The sequence below is a fragment of the Manis pentadactyla genome, chromosome 4, assembly GCF_030020395.1.
Source record: "Manis pentadactyla isolate mManPen7 chromosome 4, mManPen7.hap1, whole genome shotgun sequence".
Taxonomy (NCBI): domain Eukaryota; kingdom Metazoa; phylum Chordata; class Mammalia; order Pholidota; family Manidae; genus Manis; species Manis pentadactyla.
The window spans coordinates 19,880,817-19,899,775 of record NC_080022.1 but is presented as its reverse complement, the minus strand read 5'-3'; the positions used below and the strand labels follow the sequence as shown (position 1 = coordinate 19,899,775).

The 18,959-nt window shown below is 50.6% G+C and overlaps 1 protein-coding gene across 7 annotated transcripts in view; it reads right to left on the bottom strand.

Moving 5' to 3' along the window:
* Nucleotides 1-18,605, bottom strand: part of ZDHHC18 (zinc finger DHHC-type palmitoyltransferase 18) — a 42,443-nt gene extending 23,838 nt beyond the window's left edge. For 6 of the 7 annotated variants that reach the window (XM_036914875.2, XM_036914876.2, XM_036914877.2 and 3 more), the window contains exons 1-3: nt 18,208-18,605; nt 13,981-14,141; nt 2,749-2,898 (exon numbers count right to left, since the gene is read on the bottom strand). In XM_036914875.2, the coding sequence (XP_036770770.2) occupies nt 2,749-2,898; nt 13,981-14,141; nt 18,208-18,512 (616 nt within the window). In that variant the 5' untranslated portion in view covers nt 18,513-18,605. The remainder of the gene's footprint in view (nt 1-2,748; nt 2,899-13,980; nt 14,142-18,207) is intronic. The other variant, XM_036914879.2, reaches the window with a different exon arrangement.
* Between the last annotated feature and the right edge of the window lie 354 nt (nt 18,606-18,959).

Genomic DNA, 18,959 nt, shown 5'->3' with positions numbered 1-18,959 from the left:
TCCATGAGGGTTGGAATCAACTACTTCCAAACTTCTATTAATGTTGATATTTTACCTTCCATGAATCATGGATTTTCTTAATGGCATCTAGAATGGTGGATTCTTTCCAAGAGGTTTTCAATTTACTTTTCCCAGAACAACAAGAGAATCACTATCTATGGCAGCTACAGCCTTATGAAATGTATTTTTGAAACAGGACTTGAAAGTTGAAATTACCCCTTCATCCATGGGCTGCAGAATGGATGTTGTGTTAGCAGACATTAAAGTATTAATCTCATTGCACATCTCCATCAGAATTCTTGGGTGACCAGGTGCATATTGTCAATGAGCAGTGATATTTTAGAAGGAAACTTGTTTTCTGAGCAGTGGTCTCAACAGTGGGCTTAAAATAGTCAGTAAATCATGTTGTAAGCAGATGAGCTATCATCCAGGCTTTGTTTTATTTATAGAGCACAGGCAGAGTAGCTTTAGTGTAATTCTTAAGGGTCCTAGGATTTTCAGAGTGGCCAATGAGCACTGGCTCCAACTTCAAGTCACCAGCTGTGTTGGTCCCTAACAAGGCAGTCAGCCTGTCCTTTGAAGATTTGAAGCCAGGCATTGACTTCTCTTTCCTAGCAAAGAAAAGTCCTAGGTAGCCTCTCCTTCCAATGGAAGGCTGTTTCATCTACACTGATGGTCTGAGTAGTGCAGCCTCCTGCACTGATTATCTTGCCTAGATGTTCGGGACAACTTGCTGCAGCTTCTCCATCAGCACTTGCTGCCTCACCTGCACTTCCATATTGTTATGGACATGGGCTCCTTTCCTTAAGCCTCATGAACCAACCTCTGCTGGCTTCCAACTTTTCTCTGGAGCCTCCTTGCCTCTCTCAGCCTTCATGGAATTGAAGAGACTTGGGGCCTTGCTCTGGATTAGGCTTTGCTTAAGGGAATGTTGTGACTGGTTTGATCTTCTATCCAGACCATTTATACTTTCTCTGTATCAGCAATAAGGCTGTTTCACTTTCTTATCATTCCTGTGTTCACTGGAATAGCACTTTCCATTTCCTTCAAGAATTCTTCCTTTGCATTCACAACTTGGCCAACTGGCCCAAGGGGACTAAGCTCTGGATCTCCCTTGGCTTTTGACACGCCTTCCTCACTAGCTTAACCATTTCTAGCTTTTCATTTAAAGCGAGAGACATACAGCTCTCCCTTTCACTTAAGTGCTTAGAGGCCACTGCAGGGGTGCTAACGGGCCCAATGTCATACTGTTGTGTCTCAGGGAATAGGGAGGCCCGACAGGGAGAGACACGGGGTAACCGTTGGTTGGTGGAGCAGTTAGAACACACACAATATTTATCGATTAAGTTTTGTGGTGCCCTAAATCAATTACAGTAGTAATGTCAAAGATCACTGATCACCATAACAAATATAATAATAATGAATAAGTTTGAAATATTGTGAGAATTACCAAAATGTGACACAGGGACACAAAGTGAGCAAACCACTGTTGGGAAAATGGCGCTGGCAGACTTGCTGGGCATAAGGTTGCCACAAATCTTCAATTCGTAAATAATTATCTGTGAAGCATAATAAAGCAAAGTGTAATAAAACAAGATATTTTTGGTTTTATTATATTACATATTCTTGTTTATTATAAAACATGAGGGAACCTGCATTGACCTCAGAGAGCTGAATGCCAGGGTCCAGCAGTGGCTGGCATAAAGAAGATCCACAAGAAGTGCTTGTTGCCTGGCCTACCACCCAGCCACACACCAATGACCAGTCACTCCTGTCCTTTGCTCTAGAACTAGAGGGTCAGGGAGGGTCTGGGTCACTATGTAACTCATGGAGAACCAGCATCAGAGGCCCAGTCAGAGGGCTGAGCTCACACCAGCACTGTGTCCGTGGGGGTGGTGTCACACCCAGACTGGTGAGGAAAGTCCTCTGTGGGAATGTGGGTCACCAGCCCCTTGCTGGCCTCATGCCAAGACCAGCACCCTTCACAGGGGTGGGTGGGGCAGAGCCTCAGGGATGACTGACACCCACTGAGTCACCCACCTCACTGCCTGCCGTCATGGGGTGTTCCCCACTGTGCTCCTGCTCAGGGTGTGCTGCGCCAGCACGATGAGCTCATCCTGGGCACTGGGCACAGTCACCATGGCTCAGCTCGCCGGGGTCATCTCACACAGTGTTTCCCTTAAGACACTCTCCCAGGGGAGCATCCTTGGTCCCCATCAGAGCTGCCTGGCCTCTGCAGAGCAGGGAGAGGGAGGAAAACAGCCTCTGGTTCTTCAGCAACCACTATAATTGTGGGTCAGGATCTTAGCTTCCAATCGAGGCTACATCTTCTCACCAGTTAAACTCCTTTGTTCCCAGATTCAGACCAAAGTCTTTAACTATAGCAGGCTCTGGGCCACTGGATGGCATATCATTCTCTTTTTGGTCCAAACATATCTAGAATGTTATTGCTCCAATCTCTGGTTCCTGGGAACTTGGACCTACTGAGAACTAGGCTGAAGCCCGGGTGAACGGCTCAGGGCCTCTCTCTGTCCACCCTGTACTTCAGAGCTGGGGGGAAGGAGTCCACCAATCCTGCTGAAGCCAGGACACCACTGGCCACACTCAGGAGCCCCTCCTCAGTTAGAGCAAGTCTGGGTGAACCAGACTTCCTGCTCAGCCCTGGATATTTCATGGAGTCACCCCCACGAATGACTCCCCTGTCCCTCTCAAGGCTCCCCACGTCCCTCCCCGCTGCCTCCCACGTACCCACACAGTTGTCGCAGACACTGCAGTGCGAGGTCCGGGGCGGCCGAAACATCTTGCAGGTGAAGCAGTACTTCAGCTTCACCATCTGTCCATTGATCATCACCTCCCGGGTCCGAGGGGGAGGCCGGTATGTGGAACTGCCTGTGTTGTCTGAGGGTGGGAGGAGAGAAAGATAGGGGGCGTCTAAGCCCAGAGGCAGGAGCTCCAAGCTCGGGAAAGCCACTGCTGCCCAGCTAGGAAAGAGAAGCCTCAGGGAAGCTATTGCTGGGGAACAAACGTTGGGGGAAAATGCTGGCCCAACGTGGGGACAAGTGCTAAGAGCTGCTACCACCTACTGGGACTTGCTATGTGCCAAGCACTATGCTAAAGCTTTACACACCTGCTCACACACCGCTGGCCTTACACAACTCTGAGACAGGCTATCAGAGGAGACCTGGGAAGGCTTAGTGAGGTTTACCTGCATCCAATCAAGCCTAGATCTAAGCTCCCGCCTCCAGGAGGTTCAGGAGACACAGGACAAAGTAAAAACAATCGCATTCATAATGTGGGACATCTAAGACAACTGGCTTGATCTGTAACAAAAGTCAATGTCACTTACAGAAAGAGAGGAGGAGAGACGGTTCTAGATTAAAAGAGGTCTAGAAGATGAAAACAATGCAATGCATGATCCTAGATTGGATCCTGTTTTGAAAAACAGAACACAGCAACAAAAGATATCTGGAGGCTGCTGGAGAAAAATGACTATAGATCAGAAATTTGAGAACTACTAATTTTCCTAGATGTGATAATGAATTGTGGTTATGTAGGAGGTTTAGTTTTAGATACATGTTGAAGTATTTGTGGGTAAAGTGCCTATGATGCCTATAATTTACCATGAAATGGTTTAATAAGAATTATACATATATATTAGTAAGAACTATGAAATCTAGATTGTGAATGTTTAGGAATTCATTGTACTGATGAACAAACTACTTTTGTGTGTTTGAAATTTTTCATAACATTTTAGAGAAAAAGAAATAGAGAGCTATAACATATTTATGGATTGGAGGACTCAATATTAGAAAAGGAGTTATTCTCTCTAATTTATTCTATAGATTCAACATAATCCTGGGGGTGGGGGACAGGGAAACTGACAAACCCATTCTAAAATTCATATGGAAATGAAAAGGGCCGAGAACAAAAGCTAGATTTATACAACTAGTCATTAAGACTTATGATAAAGCTATAGTACTTAAGAGAGCCTGGTTTGGGTGCAAGCATAGAAATACTGACCAATGGAACAGAAAAGAGAATCCAGAACCAGATCCAACATATATATATATATGACTATGTGGTTTCTAATAAAGGCAACAATGTGCCCTGAAAGATGGTCTTCTCCCAATAAACACTACTGGGTCCAGTGGATATATAAATAGGAAAAATATGTAAACGCACCTGTCTCCCACCAAACACAAATTCAATTCCAGATGGATGGAGCTCAAATGCAAAAGTCTTGAATAAAGAAAACAGAATGGCTTCACAACTCTGGAGTAGACAAAGATTTCTTAAATCTTTTATGGGCTAACCATAAAAGAGCAATTTGATAAACTGCATTATATCAAAATTAAGAACTTCTGTTCATCTAAAGACATTATTAGAAGAATGAAAAGGCAACCTTTAGAGTAGGAAAAGATATTTACAATATGCTTATCTGACAAAGGAGAAAGGATTTGTATCCAGAATATATAAAGAATGCTTATAAGTCAGTAAGGAGAAGACAGACAACTGAATTCAAATGTGGACAAAAAATTCAAACAGGCATTTCATAAAAGCAGCTGTCCAAATGGCTAATAAGCACATGAAAAACTGCTTGTACTCGTTAGTCATCAGGAAATGCAAATTAAAACCACAATATGCTACCGCTATATAGGCACCAGAAAGGCTAAAATGAAAAAAAACAAACCAATAAAGAAATATCAAAAGTTGGCAAAAATGCAAAGCAACTAGGAATCTCAGATGACTAGTTGGGAAAACTGGCACTACCAAACCTCACCATATGCGTCCCCACAATCTCACACCCAAGTGTCTTCCTTACAGAAATGGCATGATTTGATAAGCACCAAAAGACATGTTCAAGAATGTCCACAGCAACAATTCCCATAACCCAAACCTGGAACTACCCAAATGCCCATCAATAGTAGAATGGATAAAAAAATGTAGTATATAAAGACACAGTGGAATTCTATACAATGATAATGAATGCCCCCAACTGCACTCAGCAATATATGCACGAATCTCACTAACATGGTATAAAGTAAAGAAACCCCTCAAAATGTTCAAAAGCAGGTAAAAGTATTTTATGGTGTTAGAAGTCAGGACTGTGGCTGCCCTTGGAGGAGTGGCAGTCGTTGGAAAGGGGAATGGGGGCATCCCAGGACAAGGCTCATACACCATTTCCTGACCTGGGTGCTGAATACATGTGCGTGTTCACTTTGTGAGCACTCAATAAACAGAACACTTATGATCAGTACACCTTTATTAAGCCCGTTACACTTCAGTAAAAACCTAAGGAAAAGGAAAAAGAGAAAGAAAGGTCTAAGTAACTTGTCCGAGTCACACAGCTGGTATACTGGCAGAGCAGGGATCTGAACCTAGGTCTGCCAAATGTGAAGCCCACAGTGCTACCCACTGAGCTGCTAGCACCCCAGGCCACAAGAGAACCAAAGCCCCCAGAGCAGTGGCTCCTGTCTGGACAGAATTCCAGGTCAGCGGGGCTGTGTGGTCCCCAGCCCTCGGCTATGCTCCCAGCCATCACTCCCACTGGATCAGCTCCTCAGATACGATCTTCAGTTTGGCCACTTGCCTCCCAGATTATTCACTGAGCACCTACCATGTGCCAGGCACTATTCTAGGCTCTTGGCTGCATCCATGAGGCAAACAGACTCATGTCCCACATTCCCAGCTCCCAAACAGACTTCCTCTAGGCTGTTTCCCCATCACCCCCAACCATGGTGTGTTTAAAATAGAACTGAGCATCTCAGTGTCTCTTCCTTAAAACTGGCAGCATGGTAAAGGGCAGAGGGCTTGAGGCCAATGGACACACTCTGAAACGTGGTTTTGCCACTGGCTGGTGGTATGTGATGTTTAAGTCAAATGAACTTCTCTGAGCCTCAGTTTCCTCATCTACAAAATGGAAATAACAGGTAGAATGGGGCATGAATCCTGGCTCTACCCCTTCCTACCTGGGTTTCTCCTGATGATACCATTTGCTAGATGTGTGATGAGGCAAATCATTTAACCTCTCTGTGCCTGTTTCCTCCATCACTGAAATGATGCTAATAACAATTCCCACCTCATAGGGCTGTTGTGAGGACAAAATGCATTAGTATATGTGAAGTGGCACAAAGTAAATGCTTAAGAACTGTGCACATTATTATTAGCTCATAGAACTGCTGAGAGAAAGAAGAGGCATGGGAAAGCGAACTCTTCACTGAGGGCCTACTATATGCTGAGCACTTTGCATATATTATCTCCTTTAATCTTGTAACATCCAGGAGGGAAGGTTACCATTATCATCTCTAGGTTACAGTTAAGGACACTTTTCAGTGAGGTTAAGTGACTTTCCCAAAGCCACACAGCTGGTGGCAGAACCAGGATGTGAACTTAAGTTTCCAAAGCTTGGGTGCGAGATATTTTTGTAAATTTTAGTGTCATAATGAATGGCTTAACCCTGCCTGGCTCCTTATTTCTGCCAATGGCACAAACCAAGAGCTGGAAGGAAGCTCAAGAAGAGTGTATAACACAACCCTGGCACACAGCAGATGCTTGGTAAATGTTCTTTTGCTGACTGCCTCTCTTCTAACCCCTTCAGTTTTCAAATGAGCAAACAGGCCCAGAGAGGTTAGGGGATTTGCCCAAGGCCACAGAGCCAGTGAGTGACAGAGGCAAGGGGACCCAGTTTAGAGTCTCTCTGCAGACCCTTCCTTCCCCCTCACCACTGCCTGGCCAGTTGCTAGGTGTGGTCAAGCTCATCCTTCATGATCTTTCACTCTCTATTCCCAACACCCTAATCCAGTCCAGGCCTGTATCACCAAACAGCTTCTCCAGAAGATTCCCTGCTCCCTGCACACACTGCCACATTCTTCTAAATAACCCCTTTTAAGTCCCTTCCCAGCTCACAAACCTTCTCTGGCCTAAGAGACAAGATAAAGAACAAACTTCTTGTCTGGATACCAAGGCCCTCCACAATTGGGCCTAACCTCTGTTCCCAGGTTTTCTCCCACTACCCTTACCCCACGAGTCCCTGGAACCTCAGATCTCCTGCCCCTGCTCCCACCAAGCCCCAGCCCCCACCTTCTTCTTGCTCACCAGAGCTCGCCTAGTCTAGTTTCCAGCAACTTCTCTGAGCATTTCAGTCCTGGGGGCCCTCGTGCCTCATGCCCAGCACCTGAATACACTCACTGCTCAGCTGAGTTGTGATAGGACTGCTGTGTGTGTACACTGTCCCTCAAGCTAGACCACACACCCCTTGAAAGCAGGGATAGTGGGACACACACTTCTGGGCCTACGAACTCTGAGGCAGCAGCAAAGAGGAGAGAAAACATGCTCTGGATTCAGGCAGGCCCAGACTCTTCCATTAAGGAACTGGTGCCCTCAGAAAAGTTACTTAATCTCTGTGAGCCTGCGGTTGCATTTGTAAAAGCAGACAAATAATAACTACTACCTGAAAAGTTCTAAGAATCAGAAACAGTATATGTGAAGGAACTGGCATTTGGTGAGCCCTTACTAGTAGCTGCTTTCACAGGCTCTGCAGACTGAAACACTGGGTTCCAATCCTGCTTTTGTTACTTACTTGCTACTTAAGGAAGTGCCATCATCTCTCAGAGCCTGTTCACTCATTGGTAAAATGGAGATAGATGATCATCAGTCTCTTAGGGTTGTGCTCAGGGCTCAAAGAGATAGATGCTGCAAAGACAGCCCTGAGCACAGTGCGAGGTTCATGGGAGCCTCAGTCCTGACCAATGGTTCCCATTGCAACAACCAGGTATGCACAACTCCCCAGTTCTTCCCAGAGCTGTTGCTGCAACTCCAAACCCAGCCCCTAATCCTGCCCCATGAACCCTAGGTCCCTGCTCCTGTTCCTGCCCACCGTTGTCTCCCAGGCTTGAACACAGGCTTTGGAGCCAGACAGACATGTGGATATGAATCTTGGCCCAACCACTTACTAGCTGTGTGATGGAGGTCAAGTCACTTAAGTTCTCTGTACCCTCATCCACTAAAAAAGAAAATGGGATATAATCAAATCCAGCTCCTAGTGCTGTTAGGAGAATTAGGCGAGAATTCATCAAGTGGATTTAGCAAAGTGTCTAGCACCTGGCAAGAGTTTAATAAATATTAGCCATTATTATTATTATTGTCCTTTCTATGAAACATTATATTCCAAACAACTGATTTATGAAGAAACTTCAGAACACAACACATCTGTGAATGAAGGACAGCCACAGACCCTCTTCAGGACTAAGAGAAATGTTACTGGAATCCTCATTGGATTCCCACAGGCCCTCGCCAGGGCACGGAGGAGTCTAAACCTCTCCCCCAAGGCAAGGAGGGAACTCCTACCAGTATGTTCTGACCACCAACAACCAGGCTTCCTCCTTTCTAGAACTCTGAGAAAGAGGAAGTGAAGCTCTGCATATCCAACTTCCTTAGGCTGCCAAGAGCCAGTAGAGAGGAGAAAGCATCACTGCAGCAAAGGTGCCTCCCAGATGCTGAATGAGAGGCAACAACTGCAGGGCCCAAAACAAGCTGGGTCAAAGGAGACTGTTGGGATGCCACTGTAGAGGCTGAATCCCGGGACGGAGGAAGATGAGCAGCTGTCCCACTGCTTATTCTCAGGCCAGGCAGTGCCGACTGATCACGGCACTGACTGGGCCTCAGCACCCTCAACCCACTCCTCCCAGAGGCCACTACCAGTGGTAGCTTGTTTGTGCCAGGAGCTAGTCCATTTGCTATTCCTGACCACAAGCCTCAGGCCTCCTTAGTTTCAAGAGGGAAAAACAATTTTCAAAGTATACTGACATTCCGTCTTGCTCAATGCACAAAAAATGCACCAAGTTGGGTGAGGGGACATACACCCATCATTACACATGGGGGACCACCTTCACTCCTATAGGATAAGGTGAGGTTGAAACTAGAACCCTTGTCTTCCAAGGCACTCATTTGTTCATTCTTTCAGACATTAGCATTTACTGTGTCAAGATACTGCACAAGGCCTGGGGTGGCAGGTGAGGAGAGGAGGTAGGGGCCAGGACGCAGAGACGAGTAAGATTTGTTTGCATCATGCACCCAGTTCAGAAAGTGTTTGTTGAAGAAATGAAGGAACAGTGATAATAAGAGATGCTACCCCTGCCCTACTGAGATCTGCGGTCTACCCAGGGCTCTTTCTGCTTCAGGTTCTTTCCTCAGAAGTAAAAAGTTACCCTGCTGCTGCCTTCCAGGTGGGGATGTGGTAATGAGGGAGAAGGCTCCTCCTCACTAAGTGGCTGTGAGAAGCAGAGGAATCTCCCCACACATTCCTCCTGACCAGGGGGCACCCTATGGGTCTCCATCCCAACCACAGCCCCAGGACAGGAGACGGCAGGCAGCCCGCAGTCAGAGCTGAAGCCTGGGGCAGGGACCGGAGGCCAGGGGCTGGTGCGGGAGGCTGGGCTCTCCCTACCCTACTGGGCCCTGATTGCTGGCCTTCCACCGGCCCCACCTGGAGGGGAAGTAGGTGCAGAGCTGTGGCCTCCCTAGCTTCCAGGCCAGCTCACGGTCAGCCGCAGCGCCCAGGCCAATGTAATGCCCGCCTGACCATTTCTGTTCATTCTAGAGGTTTATGGAACCCCCTATGACCTACAGGCTTAGTGAAGGCCTGGGGACACAGGAAAAGCGCAGCTTGAAGGCAGGGTGAGTGGGAGAAGTGGATAATTATAGAATTGGTGTAAGAGGCACATAAGTCAAGTGTGGTGACTCTGGGGCCAGCCTGATCTCATCTTGAAACCTGGCCTGGCCACTTGTTAGCCTGTGATTCTGAGGAAACTGCTCAACCTGAGCCTTGGTTTCCTCACTGGGTAATAATATTATCAACCCTGTAAGATGATGATGTTCTATATTAGAGATATAAAAGTCCAACCCATAGTTAGTCAATTAATGGCACTACTGGGGTCTCTATACTCAATACCCAGAGAACACGGGAATATGTGGGGTGGGGACAGGAGGCAGCATTCAAGAAAGCCACAAAAGATGAAGAGCAAGTAGGCTGGATCAGAAAGAATGCAACCCTGGGCTCGCCAGCGGAGGGCAGGGCAGTAGAGGCCAAGGAGTGAACAAAGGCAAAGGCACAAGGCATTAACTAATGCGGTGTGGCTGGGGACCCCCGCAGGGGGCGGGGGGCGGGGGGTGGGCTGGAGCTTGCTGGCAAGTGCGCCTCAGCCGGCAAGTTTTCCGGAAGGTGGAAGATGACTTGGTTCCGGGCCACATTTCCCATTGAATCACGTGATGAGAAAGTTATTCCTTTTTCAATTTTCTTTCAAGCCTTTGACTCCATCAAAGGGAAAGTGTCAACTTTTAATACCTAAAACCTGTGACCCTCACAGGCCTCGGAGTGAGTTCTTGCTCTAAGTTGACTGCAACCCTAACCACCAAGAATTCCATAACATTGTTATGTTTTTGTTGTTGACTGTCTTCTGTTCAGAGCAAGTGGCTTTCCACTTACAGGGATGATATAAATCCTCCTTGTAAAATACATTTAAAAGTGAGCTATTTAAGGAAAATACTAAAGAAATGAGGTACAAGGTGAGATGTAGAAAGGGCAAAAATCACAACGGCTGTACTCAAAAGACCAGTCTTCAGGAACTGCTGCTGAGGGAACTAAGGAGTCATGTGAATTCTGAGTGGGGAGGCTGGGGGGGAGGTGAAATCTGGGTCTTGGAGAGACAACTGTGATTAAAGAGAGAGGCCAGGTTTCAGGAACCGGTTGACAGAATCTTAAGCCAATCCAGGTGGAAAATGAGATAGGTCTGCCCCCTGGCAGTGGACTTCCGAAGGACCAGAGGGGAGCCATCCGGAAAACAAACAGGATGTGGCTTGTGACCTGCTGTGCAATGGTGAGGGAGGGATGGCCTTTCTGTCTGTCCTGTGAGCTCTAACTGTGTCTAGCTGAGTGTCTGTCTCTCAGATTTGATGTTTCTAACATCTCCCCTCAAACCCAAGGGCAGTGTTCTTGGGGGCAGGGTTCCTGCCTCCTACCTCCTTTCCAAGTGCCCAGAGCACTCGGACAGTGTGGCCCTGCGTGGTGATCCAGCTCACCAGCTAACAAGTCAGGATCTCAGATGAGAGAGACCGGCTGCCCCGTTTGCCTGGACTGAGGGGTTTCCAAGAATCGAGACTCAGCACTACAACAGGGACAGTCCTGGGCAAACTTGGAGGAGCTGCTCACCCCACCTCGGTGGTCCTTGCAAGGTGGGATCCTGGGCCAAACCTGTTGGGCTGGAGTTGCTGGCCTATTGGCCAAAATGAGAAGCCCACAGTCTGCATGGGCCCAGGTAATCAGTTCATATTTAAACGAACAGCACACCCACCTCAGAGCCAGCCCCCAATCATCTTAAAAAGGCTCAGTGCCCCTAGTCTTTTTCAAGAAAATGTTTCACCCTGACTGGAAGCCTCCTGGCCACACCCCCAACATGGCCTGCTCAGGGTCCCACACCTGGCCCCCTTCCGACTTCTCACTGTCTTCTCCAGCTTCTGTTGCATCTGCCTGGAAGGCTCCTTTCATACATCTTCCTGTACTTGAACTTCACCGAGACTGTAAGCTTTGGCTCGGCCACTTCTCCATGAAGCCTCCCTGTACCTCCAGGCAGAAGATACTCCTGGTTTCTCTGGTCCTTCTCCAAAGCCTGATTGCACCTGCGGTGGCCAGTCAGCCCTTCCACCTTGGTCTGAGCCAGTCTGGAAACCATCAGAAGGCAGGGCTCGCCTAAGATTTAATTTTGGCCCCACCTCCTCCTGTCCCCTGAGTCATGAGTCAGCATAAAAAAATAACACATAAATGATCAAACCCATAATGCCTAACTGGGAGAAGTTCCAACTCTTTCCCAGTCACCTGGGGACAGCAATGAGGGCCTCCGCAGAGGCTTGTCCATTCAGCCGACTGCACTGTACCCCCCGCAGGGCAGACAAGGTGAACAAGACCCTTGCTGTCCAGGAAAGCCTCCTGGGCCTGCCTGACAATTCAAGTACCACCACGCAGCACAGAGCCAAGGAAGGAAGGCCAAGGCGCTTGGGGAGTGGACACCAGAAGGTCTGGCCCAACTGGGGTCTCAAAGACTTCCCAGAGTACAGGACACTTGGGTTGAGACATAAGAGTGACAGGGGTGTGGCCTCAGGACACTGGGGATGTGTCCCCGAAGCCATCTCAGAAAAGAAAGTGAGTTTGGGAGTCAGGGCACATGCTCCACCTCCACGCTGCCACTCCCTGGCTGTGTGTCACCTGCCTCGGTTTCTGCATTGGCACAGCCTCTGTTGTGAGGATTTGTGGGGCTGATGGATGGGAAGCACTCAGCACACCGTCAAGCGCTCCCCAGACATGGGGAGCTACTGCTGCCGTTATGGGCAAAGAGCTCACGGGAGGCCAGAGGCTGTGCTCAGGCTGAGCGGGACAGTGATCTTGCCTCACGGTTGGTCCCCACCTGGAGGGAGGAGAGACGGGACTGCTGCTGCAGCGCCCCCCAGCCCACCTGGCAGGTGCAGCAGCCCAGGTCAGACCGCAGAAATCGGGAGCAACAGTCTGGGAGGCTGAGTGGTGAGTGGCCCAAGGGTGCAGGGGAAGGAAGCTGGATGTAGGTAGAGGAAGACAGCAAACAAGGGTGTGACTGAGGATGGCCCTGGGCAGAGGAATGAGACAAAGAACAAAGCGCAGAGAACATCCTCTCCCCTCCTGCCCGCCCTCTGGGGCTGCTCCGGAGAATCAGTGGGATGACTTCCAGTGATGGACCAGCACTGCTCTGACATTTCCAGGCCACTAGGTCCCTTTAGGACCAGCCACTGTTTAAAAGCCTGTCTGGAAGCCACCCTCTTAGGGGAAGGAGGCAACCACGGACCGGAAACCCCTGAGGTGTGCAAATACCCACCTCACTTCTCAGCAGGAAGGAGGCAGGGTGGAGCAAGCTGAGATTAAGGCCCTGGCCCTGTTGCCCAACCTCCCAGGGGACCCACACAGCAGTCTGGGAGGAGTCAAGGGCCACCTAGGGTGCCTGGGAGCCCACATTCTTTCTAGCCATACAGACCTCCCTGCCAGCCCTGAAATAGACCAGCTTGTTTGCCAGTCTGGACTTTTGCTTTCACTGTTTCCAAGCTGCATATTACTGGTTCCAATGTACCACTCAAGGCTCATTTCAAGTGGAACTCCTCCTACAGGCCTCCCCTGACCACCTAGTCTAAACTGGCCTGCTCTCCACACCTCCTGTGCTCTTCCCTCAGATACCCACATGGTTCAACTCCTCATCTCTTCGGGTCTTCGCTCAGATGTCACTCTTTCACGAGGCCTTCCTTCCCGGACCACCCTATTTAAAATCCTACACCCTCTCCCAGTCCTCACCCTCTCTCCCTGCTTCCTTCTCTCTGACATCCTAGATATTTGTTTGTTTTTCCTCCCACTATAATGTCAGCGCCAAGTGTGCAGGACACTGTCATATCTGTTCACTGCCATATCACCAGCATCTGGAAAAGTGCATGGCACACAGTAGGGGCTCAATAAATGTTCGATGAGTGAATGAATAGGTATGTATGAATGTTTAAGAGTAGGAGCTCTGGTCAGACCACCTAGGGTCTGATCTCAGCTCTTCTATTTACTGTGTGGTGTTGGACCACTTACTTAACTTCTCTGAGACTCAATTTAATTAGTACAATGAGAATAACAACAGTCCCTATCTCAAAGGACTGCTGGGGGATTAAATAAATTATGAATATCAAGAGGTGAAAACAGTGCCTGGCCCCCAGTAAGCTCTCAGCTCCACACTGGCTGCCATCACGCTTCACTGCTAGCATTTCTCACTTGCTTATTTGCTCACTTGCTGGTCATCTATCTCTACTCCAGCTTGCCTTACTCACTACTGAAGCCCCAGTCCCTAGCAGGGTGGGAAGAGAAAATCGGCCTCCTCTCAAATCAAGGAATGTGGAGCCGGGAGGCAGTGTCAGCTGGAGTAGGCGCCTCACCAATTTGTTTCTCCAGGGCGGCTGCCTCACAGACAGTGGCCCGGGGCAGGATCCCGGGGTCGGTGAAACTCGTCTGCAGCAGGCAGCTCATGACGAAGAAGAAGAGGATGGCAGCGATGATGGGGATGGCGAGGGTCAGCTGGCGGGCCAGGAAGGGACAGCTAGAAAGAAAGAGGGACAGAGAGATGAGCAGATATCCCAAAAGCTCCCCTGGGGCACAGGCTACAGCACTAGGCAGGGGCAGTCATCCCAGCGACTGCCACCACTTTCTTGAAGGCAGCCTCTTCCTAAGGCAGAGGTATAGTCCCTAGGTGAGTGCATCTACTTCCCCTGTAAGTGCCTAGAGCAGACATCACTAATTGGTCCTTGTACCTTCTCCCTGTGCCCATGGCAGATGTGACTGACAGATCCCAGCATTTAACCCCTGCACTTAACTGAAGCCTCAGAATCCTTCCAAACACAGAGCTTCAGGCAGCCATACCAATAACTGGATTGTCACTTGAGATGAACCATCCATGGCTATGCTCATTCATTCATTCAGTCAGTCACTCCACATCTACTAAGGTCTCATACATGCCAAGCAATACCTTCAACAAGCAGCAGGAAAAACAGCAGTAAATGAGACAAGAGTCATTCACCCTGCTCACTTCAGTGAGGCTTACGGTCTAGTGAGGAAAAGCAACATGTACACAGTCACCACACAGGGCTTTGCATGCTATACTGGGGAAGGGAAAAGTAGCAGAAGAGTAGGACAGGCTGGCTGAAGGAGAGGACACAGTGCCTAAGCTAAACCCTGAAGAATGACTAGGTCAGGCAGGTGAAGGGGGTGGGGAGAAAGAGCATGGTCCACTACTGCCACTGTCACCCCGGGCTAGCATCCCCTGTCAGTTCGATCTGGTCCCCGACCCTAGTTGGCGGGGAGAATGGCCTGTGCACAGGGCTGACTCCAAGGCCAACCCAGACTATGAACCACGGTCTTTGTTGCCTTCCCTCCCAGAGCCAGAGTGGCAGCCGATGGGGTGAGGAGCTGCTATTTGGAAGACAACTAACCACTGGAAGGGAAGGTCCCAGGAGCTGGCACAGCAGCAGCAAGAAACCTCGTGTGCATCTCCATGCTGCTTCTGGAGCCTCCATCATCAGAGGCTCTGGCCTCCACAGAGGCCCTTCCCTTGAGGAGCAGAGACTGCCAAGGCCAAGGGCTCCAAGGGGGCTCTGTTGTGCTCCAAACATGTCAGTGGTCCAGGGTCCAAGCCTCAAACAGAGCCAGGCCCTCTCTGTCACCTGCATGACAACTCCACCAGCTCATGTACAACCAGACTTTTGGGGGAATGGAGAAGACTTGAAGTCTGAGACTTGCAGTACCCTCAGAAACACCAAGTCCTAGCCCCCTGATATTACAGAGGGGAATTCCGAGGCCCACAGCCAGATCCAAGGTCACCCAGACAGCCAACGACAGGACTGGGGCCTCTGGGCTCCCAGCCAGGGCTCTCTCTACTTATTCAACAACTATATACCATATTGAGTGCCTGCTATATACCAGACCCTGTTCTAAGTACTGAGAATACAACAGTGAGGAGAATAAAATCCTACTTATGGAGAGACAGGAAAGAAACTAACAAAAAGTATACATGTAATATGTTCAGATGGTGACAAGAGCGTCAGAGAGTAAGTCAGGGTAGAGGGCATGGGAGGGAGGGGAGCGGTTTGCTGTGTTATAGGGACAGTCAGGGAAGGACAGAAGAAAGGAGGGAAGGAGCCATGAAGCTCCCTAAGGGAAGGGTATCCCACACACACAAAGGCTCTGAGACACGGTGTGCAGGGGCGCCAATGCCACCAGAGGGGAACAAAAGGGGATAGTGGGAGGGGATGGAGACAGAGCCAAAGCTCATTGTCAGGGCTCTTGGCTCTTACCCAGAAAGCCAGGGAGGTTCAGATCTGACTAAGAATTAAAGGGGCACTTTGGCTGTAGTGGTGGGAGCCTTACCAAGAGGCCCGTGTGATAATCCACCCAACTGAACAATGAAGAAAAACCATTCTCAGCAGGGAAGGCCCCAGAGAGCCATCTTCACCTTTCCCCAGAGCAATGTGAGAGAGTGCATGCCTCTCACACACCACACCCTCACCAACAGTGTTCCCACATGCCAGGTCTCTACTGAGGTTTTTCTCCCCATTCAGACCCAGGTGCGCTCTCCGCCTAAACCGAAACCTTTCTGCCAACTCCACCAAGCCGAGCGAGGAAGATCAAAGACAAAGACAAGATGATTCACAAGTTCTCCCTGAATCCAGAAGTCCTCGCTTCCCACAGCCCAGAGAAGGTTGTGCTTCAGAACTGACCAAATCCCAGACTGCAGCGTCATGGGGGTCAACTTCCTCCTGCCTCAGCTGAGTCCTGGGAGTGATGGAAAAGGCGCTTTCAAAACACCCATGCGGGCCAGCCCAGAAGAGTGGATGTGAAACTCAGCACAGAGAAAACGCCAGGGACTGGGGCTTCCCAGAGCTTCTGCTTGTTAAATTATCCTGGAAATTTCTATTCACCCTGACTGAGAAAGGAAGGGAGGAAGGGAGATGCTTCACCTTGCTTCAAGGGAAAACCCAATGTTGCAGATACATGATCTGGCAGCTGGAAAGGGTACCTGAGGGCTGGTGTCCTTGTGGCAGCCATAACATGGCCACAAGCCCTTGGACAGTGTTTTATGGTGAAGACAATAGGCAACAGCAGCAGGGAGCATTAAGTGCTTGTTACTGGCTAAAGGCTTCCATGCGTGACTTCATGCCACCCTCATGACAACCCCAGGGGTGGGCACTATTATAAGCCCCATTATAGATGAGGACCCTGGGGCTCTGAGAGGTGAAGACACCGCACCAAAGTCACACAGTTAGTATGTGGCAGAGCCGGGATTTGAATCAGGTCTGTTGGTCCCAAAGATGGAGTTTTTAACACTGCATAATTAAGGAAGATGACAAAGGATGGGAAGAACTAGGAGGGGAAGGCAGGCTCATGTAGCCGGGGTATGTGTGAGTGTGTGTGAAAGGAATCACACAGTGGGTGGCTTGAGCTAGAAACCAAGGCTAGGGCGGCAAACTTCCAGTACAAATATGTGACCCTGGTAAAACGGCAGCATCCCCTCCTCTATCCATAAAATGGAGATACTGTGTGGGCTAATCCAGGGTCACTGGGGATATGATGAAGAGGTAAAAAACCCACAGGGGCAAATATGACCTGTCACACGAAAGCACTCTGGACTCTTGAAAAATAACAAGTCACTGCAGCTGCTCCTGCCATGGAACAGGCCAGAGGATGCTCGAGAATGCTGAGAAGGGAAAGCAGGCCAGGAGGACAGGAGGTGGGGGGCAGGGGCCTTGGGAGATGTCTGAGGGGACAGGAGGAGGCTGGGGGAAAGACAAGAAGCTCTGGAGAAACTAAGGAAGGTGCTGGAGAGGGAAGGGAAGGCCTAAGAGACCCAGAGATGTTTGAGGGAAGATTCCACAAAGGTCCAGGGTGAGAATGACCCGGAGGAAAGCAACGGGAGGCAATAGGAGAGTAGAGAGATGACAGGGAACCCTAGAGGGAATGGGGAAGATGGCTAGGAAATCTGTGGTGGGGAGTATACCGCCAAAGGACCTGGAAGAAATTCAGAAGTTGTCTGTAAGGGATATAAAGAAAACATGCCTCAAGGAGTCAGAAAAAACCTGGGGGGGGGGGAGACAAGAGATGGTCCAGGGCATAGGTGAGGGCCAGTGGCTCTATCTAAGGAGCCCCGGAGGCAGATTCTGAGAGGACAGAAAGGATGGGGCTGTAGAGGAACTTGGGAGGGTGATGCTCCTGGCAGAGGCTGGCAAAGAGAGAGTGCCAAGGAAGGGTCAGAGAGGATGGGGTGACTGGGAGGGCCCAGTGTAGGTAGGGTATCCAAACAGGGGAAGATGGGGAGTCAGGAATGATGGGTGGAGGGAGTCAGGCAGGGCGGGTAAGAGATATGCCAGGAGCCTTGACAGGCCTAAGGGCAGATTCTGAGAAGCCCAGGGAGGGCGCGGGCCAGGCAAGGGCAGGGAGGGGCGGGGAGGATGCCCGGCAGGGGCTGGGAAGGGTGGAGTGCGGGGCAGAAGGGAGAGGACGGGACGCCCAGCAGCAGACCAGGGGAAACGAGGGTGCCCGCCACGGGCTGGGGAAGATGGGTGCGCGGCAGGAGCGGAGGGCACCGGAGGGGACGGGGGCGCCAAGGAACTCACTCGAAGACGAAGAAGAGGACGGTGGTGGTGAGGATCAGCAGCAGCGTGAGCGCGAAGACGCCGCCGTGGCCGGCCAGCATGAGACGGCCGCCGCAGTAGAAGCGGTTGCGGCCCGGGAACACCTCCCACTTGCGCCGTGGGCGGCGGCCGCTGCTCCCGCTGCCGCTCCAGCGCGGTGCGGCGGCGGGCGACGGGGGCCCGGGGCCCGGGCCGGGCGGCGCGGCGGGGCCGGAGCGGCGCGCCCCTGGAGAGGCGGGCGGCAGGGCAGCCCCGGGGCTGATCTGCTGGTACTCGCAGTCCTTCATGCGGCCGGCCGCGGCCTCGGCTCCGCGTCCCGCGGGCCGGCCGGGCCGCACCGGGACCGGGCCGAGCAGCGGAGGTGGCAGCGGCCGCGCGCGCACTCGCTCGCTGGGGGCGGACCCGCCCCTCCCGGCACGGCCTCCCGCCGCAGCGCCCCCTTCGCCTGGGCCCGGGATGGCGCTCGTCCCCCGCGGCCGGCCGGGTCCTGCCAGTCCTTGTTGCCCTCCTGCAAAATGACAGGGGTAACAGATGCCCTTCGAGGGCGCTTTCTGTTCTTTTGCAACTAAACCAGTTGTTGGGCGTCCCCCTTGTGCCGGGGACCGTGTCAAGCCCCGAGATTCGAGTAGTGGACTTCGTGATCCGTTTCTGGTAATCTGTAATTACAGGGCCAGGCTTCACCCATCTCTAAGGACGGACTGGATAGGCATTTTGGGGGGCAGGCAGGGGTGGGG